The sequence below is a fragment of the Gobio gobio genome (assembly GCF_949357685.1).
Source record: "Gobio gobio genome assembly, chromosome: 22".
Classification (NCBI taxonomy): domain Eukaryota; kingdom Metazoa; phylum Chordata; class Actinopteri; order Cypriniformes; family Gobionidae; genus Gobio; species Gobio gobio.
In genome coordinates this window covers 13,777,463-13,790,943 of record NC_137118.1, presented here as the reverse complement: position 1 = coordinate 13,790,943, position 13,481 = coordinate 13,777,463, and the positions used below count along the sequence as shown (strand labels likewise).

General features: G+C 43.3%; 1 protein-coding gene across 1 annotated transcript in view; it reads right to left on the bottom strand.

Annotated features, from left to right (window-relative positions):
* Nucleotides 1-6,310, bottom strand: part of pcdh1a (protocadherin 1a) — a 100,365-nt gene extending 94,055 nt beyond the window's left edge. Inside the window, exons 1-2 of the mRNA XM_079804106.1 lie at nt 5,693-6,310; nt 22-840 (exon numbers count right to left, since the gene is read on the bottom strand). Coding sequence (XP_079660232.1) covers nt 22-813 — 792 coding nt within the window. The 5' untranslated portion in view covers nt 814-840; nt 5,693-6,310. The remainder of the gene's footprint in view (nt 1-21; nt 841-5,692) is intronic.
* Between the last annotated feature and the right edge of the window lie 7,171 nt (nt 6,311-13,481).

The following is a 13,481-nucleotide window of genomic DNA, read 5'->3' as shown; positions in this document are numbered from 1 at the left end:
TTAGCATGTTTGCCATTTTACCTGTAACACAGAGTGTCCGACTGGGCTGTTCTCTGCAACCTCTGCTTCGTAGGAGGATTTTTCAAATGTGGGTGCATTGTCGTTGGCATCAGCAATGACAACCCTCAGCAAGGCACTGCTGTAGCGAGGTGGATTGCCTCCATCCACAGCTTTGATGGTGAGGTCATAGGAGTCTTTCAGCTCTCGATCAAGACTTCCTAACACAATGAGTTGAGGCAATTTTTCACCTCTGTCTTCTGCAACTTGCAGACCAAAGAGTGCTACAGCCTCTGGTCCTGCCGTTAAGGTGTAGTCAGCTACTCCATTCCTCTCTGTATCTTTGTCAGTTGCCAGTGGAATTGAAAAGAGTGACCCCATGTGGGTGTTCTCTGGAACTGAGAGGGTTAGGACAGGTGAGGGGAATTGTGGTGTGTTATCATTGATATCCTGCACTTCAATCCTTCCCTCTATCAGCCGTGGACTCTGATTTTGAATAAGGTCTGTGACGGACACCTCAAACTCCAGAAAGCAGGGCTTGCCTTTATTACGACAATCCTTCAGTGTCTCTCTGTCTATGGGGATCTCAGTGGTAAAGATATCTCCAGTTTTGCCATCCACCCGCAGATATGGAGCACCCACTTCCAGTTTGTACAGGTGTCCAGTGTCTGGTAGCCCCTGGTCAGCCGCCAAGCTGCCAATCAGTGTGCTCGGAGGCTGTTCCTCATGTACGCGGTACAGAATGCCACCCACCGCACCACTCAGCAAGTCCGGTAACAGTCCCCACAGCAGAAACAACACCACAGGGAGATCCATGGGCCCTTGGAGAGGTAACACCTCAGTCTGCAAAACAGTGTGAAAAACATGTTAAACGATAAACAAGTGTGTCATGTGGTACTCTTTTGAATAAACATAGAAAAACAAACGTCCTTTTTTCTTTTCTTTTAACTTACTTTACTGTTGATGGACTAGCCAAGGGTGAAACAGAATTCACACAGCACACATTGTTTTGTGTACACTTTGTGAGCACTAAATCCAAGGATAAGGAGTTGTAAAAGCTCTCCGGAAAATGCCTCTTCCCCCGACACCACTAAAAGCCTCCTCTCTCATTATCTTACATTATTTATCATCCTCATTTTTGAGCAGACAATTACTTGTATGTAAAGGAAGGAAAAGAAGGCCTACTGTACAAATGTCTTTCATAAAGGTGTTTGAAACTGTGTTAATGTTTTCAACTTCAGCCAATGATTTAGTAGCAGAACTGCTACAACAATGCTTCTTTGCTTATATCTGGAAGTTAAATCATCCCTATTAATACCACACAGGAAAATGTTAATTAGCACCCTTTTGAGTGCCTGTCCAAGCTAAGCTGCTTTTGAAAATTAATGATTTAGAACACGTAATAAGACACTTCTTAATGGGCTTTTTAATAAGAAGGTATGGGTTACTGTTAGGCCCAAAACAACAGCTCAGCAAGCTTTGTACTATTTACAACATAAATTAAACCATCTTATATGCAGTTTATAATGCACTTTCCTCAACATACCCTTAATTCAATACATATTCACAGCCAGTGATGGGGCTATTATTTTGGATGACTTCCCTTTAATGAAGGTTACACTCATTTGATTGGCCCATAACGTAAAATAGGCAGTTTCTCAATGCAAAGTGCTGATGAGACAAAAGGTAAGAAGAAGACTGCTAACACAGCAAAGGAACCATTCAGCATCTCAGAATGTAGGCTGAAAGACCCCCCTCCGCGAAACACTGGTATATTAAGACGCTGTACTCCCAGGTCACAGAGCACCTGAAGGCCAGCCCTTATCTCAAAGTACAGATTTACTCAAGACAGACGAAAAATATCTGTCCTATCAAGGCTCAGAAGTTTCAGGCTAATTTACACACTGTAATGCTCATGTTTGATTTTCAACCTGCTAGGCCTCCTCATTAATCACTTTCCTCTATTTTAGCATCGGCTTTGATCTGAATTCCCCTGGATCCAGGTTTGTCTCCTTTTTAAGCACCGGATGGTTTTAGAGTTGAATTATTTTTCTAAATGAAAAGATGTCGTGCCTTTAAAGGACAGTGGACAGTTTATTGAGCTGTGGCACTTAATGCTGTGGTCTTTAAAGACCCTGTATGTTTATATGCAAAACATCCGTGTAACATCTAAAATTGAGCATGAGTCAAACCAGAATCAATACAGGCTTTGAAAGCACCCATGATCCAAAGGAAAGTAAATAAGTGTTATACAAAATAGCTAAACATAAGAATGTATAGAAATCCAATCAGAAATCCAATTCCTCCGTATCTGTTAAGATTGGGAGTGCAGCGTATTGATGCACTAATTGCCCAGGTATTGATGTGTCCTCTTTTTGCATTTGCAGGGCAGCCTCCTGTCGATTTAGCAGTGCTGATAGTGTTAAGGGTAAAAACATGATTAGGGACAGTGGCATAAAGCACAGCCTCTGAAGGCCCAGGCAATAACTTGCACTCATGGCAGTGGGAAGGTGGACCCTAGTAATGTGGTAAGACTGGAACATTGAATCTACTGCGAGATGTGTGCAAATACTCATAACGGTTATATGTTGGCCCATACGTTATGTCCTAGTGGAGAAATTGCCATTTTGCGGCTTTTTGGTGCATTATGTTTCGTTTTTTTTTTCGAAATGTATAAACCTAGAGCAGATGGCTTTCAGTATGCTGCTGCAAATCATCGGCTAGGGTATGTAATTATTTGTAACCACACAATTTAAAGGAACATGCTGACTTGGGACTTTAGCTTATTCACCGTATCCCCCAGAGTTAGATAAGTTCAAACATACCATTCTCATCTCCGTGCGTGCCATAACTCTGTCTTAGCACAAAGCACAAAGACTGGAGGTAAATGGCTCCAGCTAGCCTACTGCTCAATAAGCGACAAAATAACGCCAACATTTTCCTATTTACATGTTGTGATGTGTATAGTTACAACATGTACTGAGACTGACGGAAAAATGGAAAGTTGCGATTTTCTAGACCGATATTGCTTGGAACTATTCTCTAGGAACTTTGCTGCCGTACCATGGGTGCAGCGGCGCAGTGATATTACGCAGCGCCTGAAAATAGTCCCCAGCACGCTCTCTGTGCAAGCAGGTTGTCACGTTGGTTATGTTGATGGAAGTAAGCCTATTTTCAGGTGCTGCGTAATATCACTGCGCCGCTGCACCCATGATACGGCACAAAGTTCTTTGATTATTACGGAGGAATGAGAGAATAGTTCCTAGCCATATCTGTCTAGAACATCGCAACTTTCCGTTTTTCCATCGGTCTTAGTACACGATGTAACTATACACATCACAACATGTAAATAGGAAAATGTTGGCTTTAGTTTGTCACTTATTGAGCAGTAGGCTAGCTGGAGCCATTTACCTTCAGTCTTTGTGCTAAGCTAGGCTAGCGGTGGGTGCGTCAGCCAGAGTTTTGGCACACACACAGGAGGTATGTATAGACTTATCTAACTCAGGAGGATATGGTGAATAAGCTAAAGTCCCAAAAAGTCGGCGTGTTCCTTTAAACTGAACAGAAATCAACTGACGCAGCACTGCCCTACAAAGACAAGGCACAATAACTACGCATTTTATCAAAAGTGGGTTATGACTAAAATTGGGTCTCTTAGTCTATGATCTGTCCTCTAACATACAGGTTTGGCGTAACTATCCTCAGATTCAGAGAAAACCGAGTATAAAAATCAATTGAAAAACTTTGAAGCTATTTCCTCAGTTCCAGCATTGACTTAGTTATTGCATTGTGCCTTTGTAAGGTGGTTCACAGGGAAGTGAGAACATTTTGTTGAAGAAATGTGTAAGGGGGAGGTTCACTTGCTCGCGTTGCCATTTTTTCCTCCCTCAACAGCCACAACAAATTGACAAAGATTCATACATGAATCAAGCAAATCATAAAAATAATATTAAATATGTAAAACACGGCAACACTCTTTACATAAGAGACTCTTCAAACACCCTAAGAGCATAAGCACTTCATCTCCTCTTGATAAGAGTCTACAAATACTCAACAAACTATTTAAGGGCTGTTGATTTTCAACTATTCAGAGTGCCTCATGAACAAAAGGTTACTATAACAGCTCTGAACTCAAGTGTAAGCGCCGGAAAACATGTGGTTGAAAACATTAAATATACAGTCTGTTTCAAAGACATGGTTGAGGAGAGGCAATGGACAGAACATATGCTCACTATGGACTGTCTCCCCAGTGAACGCTGTTACACCTATACAATCTAAACGAACCAGCCCCATTCAGCCAGTGTATCAATCTCACACAGAGCTGAGAATATTCCGAGGTCTGTTGAAATTACAGCACAAGCACTTTCCGACAGAACCCTCGGTTGTAATTCCAAGGCTTGCTTACACTGCACAAGACGCCTGCAACAATTTAAGAAATTAACGTGGGTGAAAATCCACCCTAAACAAGTTCTGAAGTCATTTTCGCTCTGCTCTTGAGACAGTTCATGCAGACATTTCATTTTCCCTGAAGTATTGTGACCTTTTATTTTTCTGCAGTGCTGTAAATCATCTGTTATCACATTCATTCAGGTTCAACAGGTTTACCATTTCAGCTCAGCCCAATTAAATCAGTTACCCATATTTGTCCACCCTATGGACAAATGCTATGATTTTACAGGCAACTGGATTCAGTAATGCCTGTTTAAGATCATTCACGGTCTAAATCCAACACAGGATTTTTTTTACATATAATTTGCATAAGGTCTTATTTGACAACTGCAATATATATATATATATATATATATATATATATATATATATATATATATATATATATATATATATATATATATATAGTTATTTATGTATGGTAGCCTATGTTATTACAGTATATGCAGCAATTAATAATAATAATTGTAATAATAATATCATCATCATCTTCTTGGGGCTAAGAAAGGATTCCATATTTAAAATGATGTTGTATTTTAAACCCCATTTTGTAGATGCACATCATCCTTTCCTTTGAGCTCAGAGAGGGTTGTGGGTGGAGATGGTGGAAGGGGGAATCCTGTAATCAGCCTTACAGGGATTTGACCAAACATTGATCCTGCTGTTGACCCATCCAACCCAGGTGGGCGCCCCACTGCGATTTCCTTTATATCTGCAGCTCTTTAGAATAAAATCTAACCCTGTGCAGCTAGATGGCGAGTGCTTAAAGATAATAATGTTATGCATGACTTGCAGTTGCGCGAGGCAAACAGTAGCTTGCATTCAACTGGTCGTTCGTCAACTATCTTTATCGCAGCTGGATCGCGAATAAAATGTTCTGCACCTTAACATGCATAGCAAGAGATCTGCAAACCGTTTACTGCGCTAATAAATAAGATTTCTGAATTCGCGTCGCGCTAAATATGCTCTAAAGCGGTAACAAACAAGTGCCGTTTGGTTTTTTGTATGGAAGCAGCCCGATTGATTCTGGAAAACATAAACGCCATCCAAATGTGGTCCGAATCTCGAAATAATAAGGGCTCGCACACAAATCACTGACATCAATACGCAATCTTTCAAAACCCATATAGTTTTTGCGACGGCATACCGCCGTGTGTCGAATATTTAAATGTGACCCATCGACATATCGAACCTTCCTCTCAGCCTTATTAATTTTCCTGTGGCGACAATAAAGTTCGTTGCCTACCTTCGTCGATCACTTTTTCCTGCCAAGACCGAGGCTTCTTGTCTGAGGATCAACTGATGCTTCCTTCGAGCTTACACGCACCCCTAAACACCTGATTTAAAGAATCCAGACACCAAGAAAACATAAAATCCTTCCGTTGGAAAACAATCCATAAGTAGCCGCGCTATTTTCCACGCCATTCCCACGACTCCGCGGCAGTTTGATAACGTCGGCACTCATTTAAGTGTTAATGAATGAGAAATTACGGCAGGTGATGGCTGTTCAAATGTCTTTGCTGTTGTTTCTCAACACAGAAACGGTTTTAAAACGAGTAGCTTCCCTCGCTTCAGTCCATAAATCCTCAAACACTCATTTTAGGAGAGTACAGCTTCTCACAGAATTTGATAGTGCTCCTCGTTATTCTTTACGGAGTGATACCATAATCTACCGGAAATAATGTAGAAATGTAACAGTACATGGCAGAACGTATGGATTCGGGTTTTCCCCCTTCGCTTTCCTCAGAAGTAGACTATCAACGTAGTTTTGGCACAAGGATCTTCTCCGCACAGGGTTAATCCTGCATTTCTATGCATGTGAGAGTGAGTGGAGAGATGTCTCAGCACCGCGCGCTGTTCCCTCTAGAAGCGCGCGCAGGCGGACGCGCAAAGCGAGAGGAGGTGGGGCTCTCGCGCGCCACAGGCTGTTTGATGAAAAAGGCACAATTAGGTTATGAAAATAGTATAATTGTTAATAGCCTAATATATATGCCTCGGTTTTATTGTGTGTCACAACTTCCTATTCGCTTGTTTTATTTTTGAGTCGGGACATTTCAAAGAATTGTCTGAACCAGTTCACAAATCTGACTGAATCGGTCCGAGCAGTTCACGAGTCATTGAACTTTGAACTGGCATTTCTCTTCCGAACCGAGAAATCATGTGGTCTGAGCTTTGGACTAAACTAAAGATTTGACTGATGGGCCTAATTAAAGTGAGTTACTTGCTGAAAGGCAAAAATGTTAAGTGCAACAGGAATTATTGCCAAATGCCTTCGTGTTGTAAATGTTTATATATTTTAATGAGGTGAGTTGGCTTCAAGAAACTGAACTGCTACACATATAAAATTAAACATCCATTTTAATAAAATAAAAATGTGTCGTTTTAGAGAACATATCAGGGACGTTAGTGTCGCTTTTGAACCGGTTAGGGGGAAATCGATTCGCGTAGGGACGAGTCATTATTTCTTTTAGCAAACGTCTGTATCTGTTTTTCATTTAATGAGTTATTAGTTTTAAAGGGGTGGCTTCACAGTCTTTACGCGTCAGACCCGTCCAAGGGTCACCCATGGAGCCCTGCTCGTTGTGTCATTACTTTCTCCAGCGTGGATCATAATCCTGAGCAATTGGGTCGTAAAATGTGATGAGTATTGATCGAGTTGGAATCGCATCCAATGAACAAATACAGTTTGATGCATTCAACAGTTAAGAGCTGAGCGCTCTTTGCTCTTTTGGCGCCACCCACGGGCGTTTGAATGTACACACGGCTGGCAAAGCGTGTTCACGTTGCCTCTAATCTACCCCATAAATCCACTCCCCCATCGCCCACACACACACACACACACACACACATACACACAGAGACAGAGCCGCTGTTGTTGTTCTCATGCTGAAAACAGGATGTTAGATTGTGTAACAGTTTGTGTGAAGAGAAAGACTAGACCTCATCCATGAACATCGCTTACTGTATAAAAATGAGAACATAAATGAATGGAGATGCATGTGGTTCAGCAGTATGAATGAAGACCCTCTGCAACAACAGATTGGAAACATCTACTGCTGCATCTGCATCCTGTAGACATATGTTTATTTGTTAAATTGGGGTGAGTGGGTGAGGAGAGTTGCAAATTATTTGTTAGGATTTAAATGGGTGGTGTAGACCTGAAATAATCTGATCAATAGGGAAAAAAATAAGCATTTACATGCTTGAACCTGAATATCGGATTCATAAACACCTTGCACACAGTGCAGTGATGCGTATGTTTTATTTTGCCTATGTTTATTTTTGTCTTTCTTCTTGCGAATTGGGAAGTGGAGGAGACTAGGCAATGTTTTTCATACACACTTTTTGTCATACTGGTTGAAACCTGTCACATCCTGATAGCAATTAAAGGGGTGGTAAAACACATTCTTTCGAAGGCTTGATTTTGTTTGTGGGGTGCACTATAACATGTGTTCATGCTTCGTTTTTAAAAAATTGCATTAATTTTCATATATTTTACCTTTATTCTACACTTCTCTGTCCCTCCTTGTAAAAACGGTCTGATGGTTTCCGGGTTGTATGAAGCCAGTCTCTCAAAAATACGCAATGGGCTCAGGTTGGTTAGCTGGCCCAGTGTGTTGTGATTCGCTAACCGCCTAGTGCGCGTTTGTCGGAAACATCACGCCCCTTACCTTTACCGGTAGACTTTGCTTCGGTAGTATTAGAAACAATGGCGTCAATAAAACCACACCAATTTGAGCCCGAATCAGACAGACAATTTTAGCGAAGATGATCGAGCAGAACCTGTTCAGTCCTCAAGAGTAAAGACTGCGGATCTATATTGATCACTACTGAATGGCACTATTACTTTTGTATTTTTAGAACGATTATAGCCAAATATCTGTCGCAAGAACTATTAACCCAAAACGAACACTAAACATTGGCTTTACTAGTAGCCAAATCAAACCCAGAACCATGTTTAGCATGCCTGTAGATAAACAATACATAAATGCTCTAATCAAAGAATAATTTACACTAATGCCAAGTTCGCTGTTGAGATTTAAAAAAAGTTTGTAACGTTAAGTGTTTGTCGGATAACGTTAAGTATGAATGAGCATTTAACAAACTGGTTTGCAGAGCCAAACAGCGTTGTCATCTGTTTACTTCCTTGCTACATTGTACAATTAACAATACGAACTAGAACAGGAAAACACATAGATGAAAAATAAATCATACTTACAGGTTGTGGCCCGTAAACAGCTTCTGTTTTTAAATCCATCTTTCAGAACAAGCTGTTGTGCGAATCCTGCATTGAACTCGCAAAGATTGTGGAAGCTTTCCTCCGTGAAATGTGCAGCGGGAGCCGCGCGCGCCCCGTTGTGCATTCACACTGGCAGTGTTTGTCTCGCGCAGTTGAACCGCGGCTCGTGTATTGCAAATACAGATGAATATTGTCCATTATGTCACATTTTCCGGTCTTCTCCTCCGACCCCTGTCCGTCTCGTGCTTTGATTTATGATGGGCAGCATATATCTGCTGCAAATGCGACCTGTTCCCCTCTGTCTCATACACACATGCATATAACATGTTGTATGTTAAACGCACTGCAACGCACCCCCGTCCCTAGGAAGGCTGAACAAAGTGGACCTGCAATCCGGATGAAAATAACAGCGTTTCGGCATTGCGGCAACAACACTCCAGCCTACTAACCACAACAACGCTTCCCTGCGGCGATACAAAATGGCCTCGCCCACCCTTTGTTTAATATTCTCGGAAGAGGGTTTATGTAAATATTGGGGCTGGTGATGTCAGAGACCCTGGAGGAATGTCTAGTAGTCCCTACTGGCCGTTTGCTGTAGTCCTTAGAAATGTATTTCTTTAAAAGCAAATATCTCCCTTTGCTTTAAACTTTGAACGTTGTAACTTTGCAGATATTGTTTATGCTCAAACAACATTACAAAATAGCTAAAGTTAGAAAAGTGAAATCGTGGTTTACCACCCCTTTAATAATAGAAGTGGTCTAAATATAAAAAAAATTACATATCTTCTTTGGAAGTCTCAGGACCAAACATATTTGACCAATCATTTGGTCCAAAATGCAAAGATAGGATGTCCTACCTGCTATTTGCATACATACGCGCAGTCATCACATATCATCAGCGTGTTCATGCGTCTATGCAGTGTTGTAGACACACAAGTAGAATGTCCGAATTCATAGTATTCATAAAACAGTAGGTGAAAAATACCCGGGTGACCTTCTACTTTCGGCGAGATTCTGAAGTGTGCATTCGATGGACACTTTATATGGCCCTGTTCCAAAAGGCACCCTCAACACTTGCACTCTTCCTATGAGTCTGCACTTTTATGATGTAACACCGCTTTGACTGTCTGGGAGAAGTCTGCTGCAAAGCTCGCTTCAGTGCAGCTCGGCGAAAGTGTGCATCGAGGGCACATATCGACCACAAAGTGGGTGCCCACAAGCACACTCCTGAAACGATCATGTGCGTGCGGCAGCCATTGTAAGTCCACAAGGCCGTAAGTGCATATGAAGTGTGCCATTGGGACAGGGCCTATCCACTGATCTATATAAATGACTGGATTGCTCATCGCGTTCTAAACTGCCATCAGGCGGTGAAGTAGAGTTTAGATCAGGGGTGTCCAAACTCGGTCCTGGTCCGGGACATTGTCCTGCAGAGTTTAGCTCTTACTTGCCTCAACACCTGTCTGGAAGTTTCTAGTATACCTAATCAGACCTTAATTAGCTGGTTCAGGTGTGTTTAATTGGGGTTGGAGCTGAACTTTGCAGGACAGTGGCCCTCCAGGATCAGGATTGGACACCCCTGGTTTAGATTCTATGCCCGAGCCGGGCCCTTGATCAAGCATTTGTGTTTTTTAATAATTTCTTTATTAGCCTAATCGGGTGGACTGAAAGCTATGCCATAATCAGAAATTAAATATATATATATATATTGGTGGTGGTATATAGTGGTGGGCATAGATAATTTTTTTTTAATCTAGATTAATCTCACTGTAATCTTGGAATTAATCTAGATTAAAATGGCTCATTTGAATTCTGCCGAAGGCATTCAGAATATGTGTACTATGTGTAACTTCTGTCCCTTCTGACCTGACGCACGCATGGATCCCAAACACTGTTCCTGTGAGCTGGTTACGACTGTGTTTACGTTAAAACTCACCAAGATGGGCATTGAGACATTTTTGAGGGTATTTGACCATTAATAAGCTGGAAAAAGGAGCTCATTTTTGCACTTGTATGTCAGAGGCAGCTTTATTATGGTATGTGTGTGTGCGCTTCAGATGCGAGCATGAAATCTGCGGGAATTAGTAGAATTAACGTTATGTGCAACCCCGCACGAAATTCAGACCGGTCACACCAATAATAACACGCTGTCATGAGGAAAAATCCAACAGAACAACCGTTCGCAATGTTCAGAGGGTTAACCGGACTGAATGAGAGGAGGCGGGTGCGTGTCAACTCGCTGTCGGTCAGAGAGGAGAGCACAGCTGGTATCGATACTGTAGAAAAGTATTGTATCGTTTCAGATATTTCAGTATCGATACATAGCGAAATATGGATATTTCTGACAACACTAGTAGGCATACACACAGGTTTGAAGACTCGTTCTCTCGCCCCCTACAGTGCATCCACGCTAAAATATCAAGGTGAAAGTCATCATAGCTTGCGTAGTATAGACCCAGCTCCCAACCCAACTTTGAGAATAGATTAACGGCGATATTTGTTTTATCGCCCGATAAGAGTCTCAGGTTAACGCAGCACGTTAACGCCGATAACAGCCCACCAATAATATATATATATATTATATATATATAATCCCTACCCTCCCATCAAGAGGGTAGGGGACCTGCAGGCATTTTCGGTCGACGAATCGTGCCTGGAATTCGGGCCCGGTAACTCTCATGTGATCATGAGACCCCGGCCTGGATATGTGCCCAGGGTTCCCACTACTCCCTTCCGGGACCAAGTAGTGAGCCTGCAAGCGCTGCCTTCGGAGGAGGCAGACCCAGCCCTAGCTTTTCTCTGTCCCGTCCGTGCTCTCCGGACTTACGTGGACAGAACGCAAAGCTTCAGGACCTCAGAGCAGCTCTTCGTCTGTTACGGAGGACAGCAGAAGGGAAAGGCTGTCTCCAAGCAGAGGATGGCCCACTGGATAGTGGATGCCATCGTCTTGGCTTATCAGTCCCAAGACGTGCCCTGCCCGCTCGGGTTAAGAGCCCACTCCACTAGGGGTGTTGCCTCTTCCTGGGCGCTGGCTCGTGGCGCCTCGCTGACAGATATTTGTAGAGCTGCGGGCTGGGCGACACCTAAAACGTTCGCTAGATTCTATAGCCTCCGTGTAGAGCCGGTTTCTTCCTGTGTGCTCACTTCCCATAGTCAGTAACACCGAAGTGCCCGTTCTAGTGTCGGCTTGCTGCGCCATTCCCTCCCCTATGGTAGACGGATGCGTGCGCTTATTTGCTCCAGTCGAGTTCCCCAGAACGGCGAACCCTGTTGAGTCCTCCGCAACCCGCGGCAGTCGGACGTGGCGGAGCGTTCGACACCAGGTCTAACACTCGTATGCATTGGTGGAACTTGTGTTAGGCTGGGTTCCATATGTAGTGACCCCCACGGCGGTCCCATATGTGTATTCTTCCACGGTACGGCTCCCTACGGTGAGCCCGTGTCTTTCCCTCGGCAGAGTTCCCTCTGCCGTCCCAGGTACGTGTTGTCTCCCTCCTAATTGGCCGGGGCCACCCCTGGGACTTCCGTATGTTGTGCTGCCCACGGCCAGCCCATACGTGTATTCTCCACATGTTAACTCCCTCTGGGCATGATGTGGCTTCCGCAGCTGCCTTCACAGGCACGCTTTCCCAGCGTTATCCAATACAGTCAGCTGAGTGGGTCTTGCGGAACAGCAGCTTTGACTCTCCCTGCGTGAACTTTCCCGCCCGCATCAGATCGGGGTCTGAGGGGCTCATCGCTGGGCGCTGGAAGTGGTAGTAACTATGGCGTTTTCCATAGGGATCCCAATTCGTCGGTACGTCCGACGTACGTCGAACGTGACCGACTGAATGGGAACGTCTCGGTTACGTATGGTAACCCTCGTTCCCTGAAGGAGGGAACGGAGACGTACGTCCCGTCGCCACAGTTGCTGTACCATCACTGCAGGTTGAGCCACTAGGTTTGGCTCCTCAGTGAAAAACAGCGTGCATTCGCTCTCGCTTCCTGTTTATACCTGCAGTGCGGGGCGGAGCGCGAGATACAAATCTCGCACGCCAATTGTTCATTGGCCGGTTCTAGATAGCTCGAAGCTGATAGGGGCTCCCAGAAGTGATCCCAATTCGTCGGTACGTCCGACGTACGTCTCCGTTCCCTCCTTCAGGGAACGAGGGTTACCATACGTAACCGAGACGTTCTCTATATAGATCTATCCCATGAGGCCACGGAAGTTCTACTCAGAGCTGTTCATATCGTCAGACTCAGATTTATGCATTTTTATGGTTCGTTATGATTGTAATGTTATGTGCTTTGAGACATGAGGTAATTTAACAGCGTCTCTCGGGATGCTTTGCAGACTCTGCTCTGACTGTGCACGTTCATGTGTTTTGGAGGAGGCATGGCTTTGGAGAGCGCTCTGAAAGGAGGGTGGGATCTTATGCTTTCAAAGCTAGCTTCTATTGCTAGGCTCTATGAAACTGCACTCCCTAACTTTAATATTTACAAAATATTTGCTATATATAGCTCTTCGATATGTCAGATTTCTCTTTAGATGTGCCCATAAAAAAATTAAAAAACACAATTATACTCAAATTAGCTCTGGTTATGTTGTTGTGGTGGTTTTCTCCAGTTTTGAACGCAGTGAGTGTGAATCAAATTCTAAAATTTGGGGTTTATCTAAACAGAACTTTCAGAATCTGAAATCAGAATATCCCCAAATTCCGACTAAGGAAAATTAGTTAATGTGGTCTACCCCTGGTTTCACAAACAAGGCTTAAGATAGTCCCAGACTAAAATGCATGTTTTAGCTGTTGAAAGC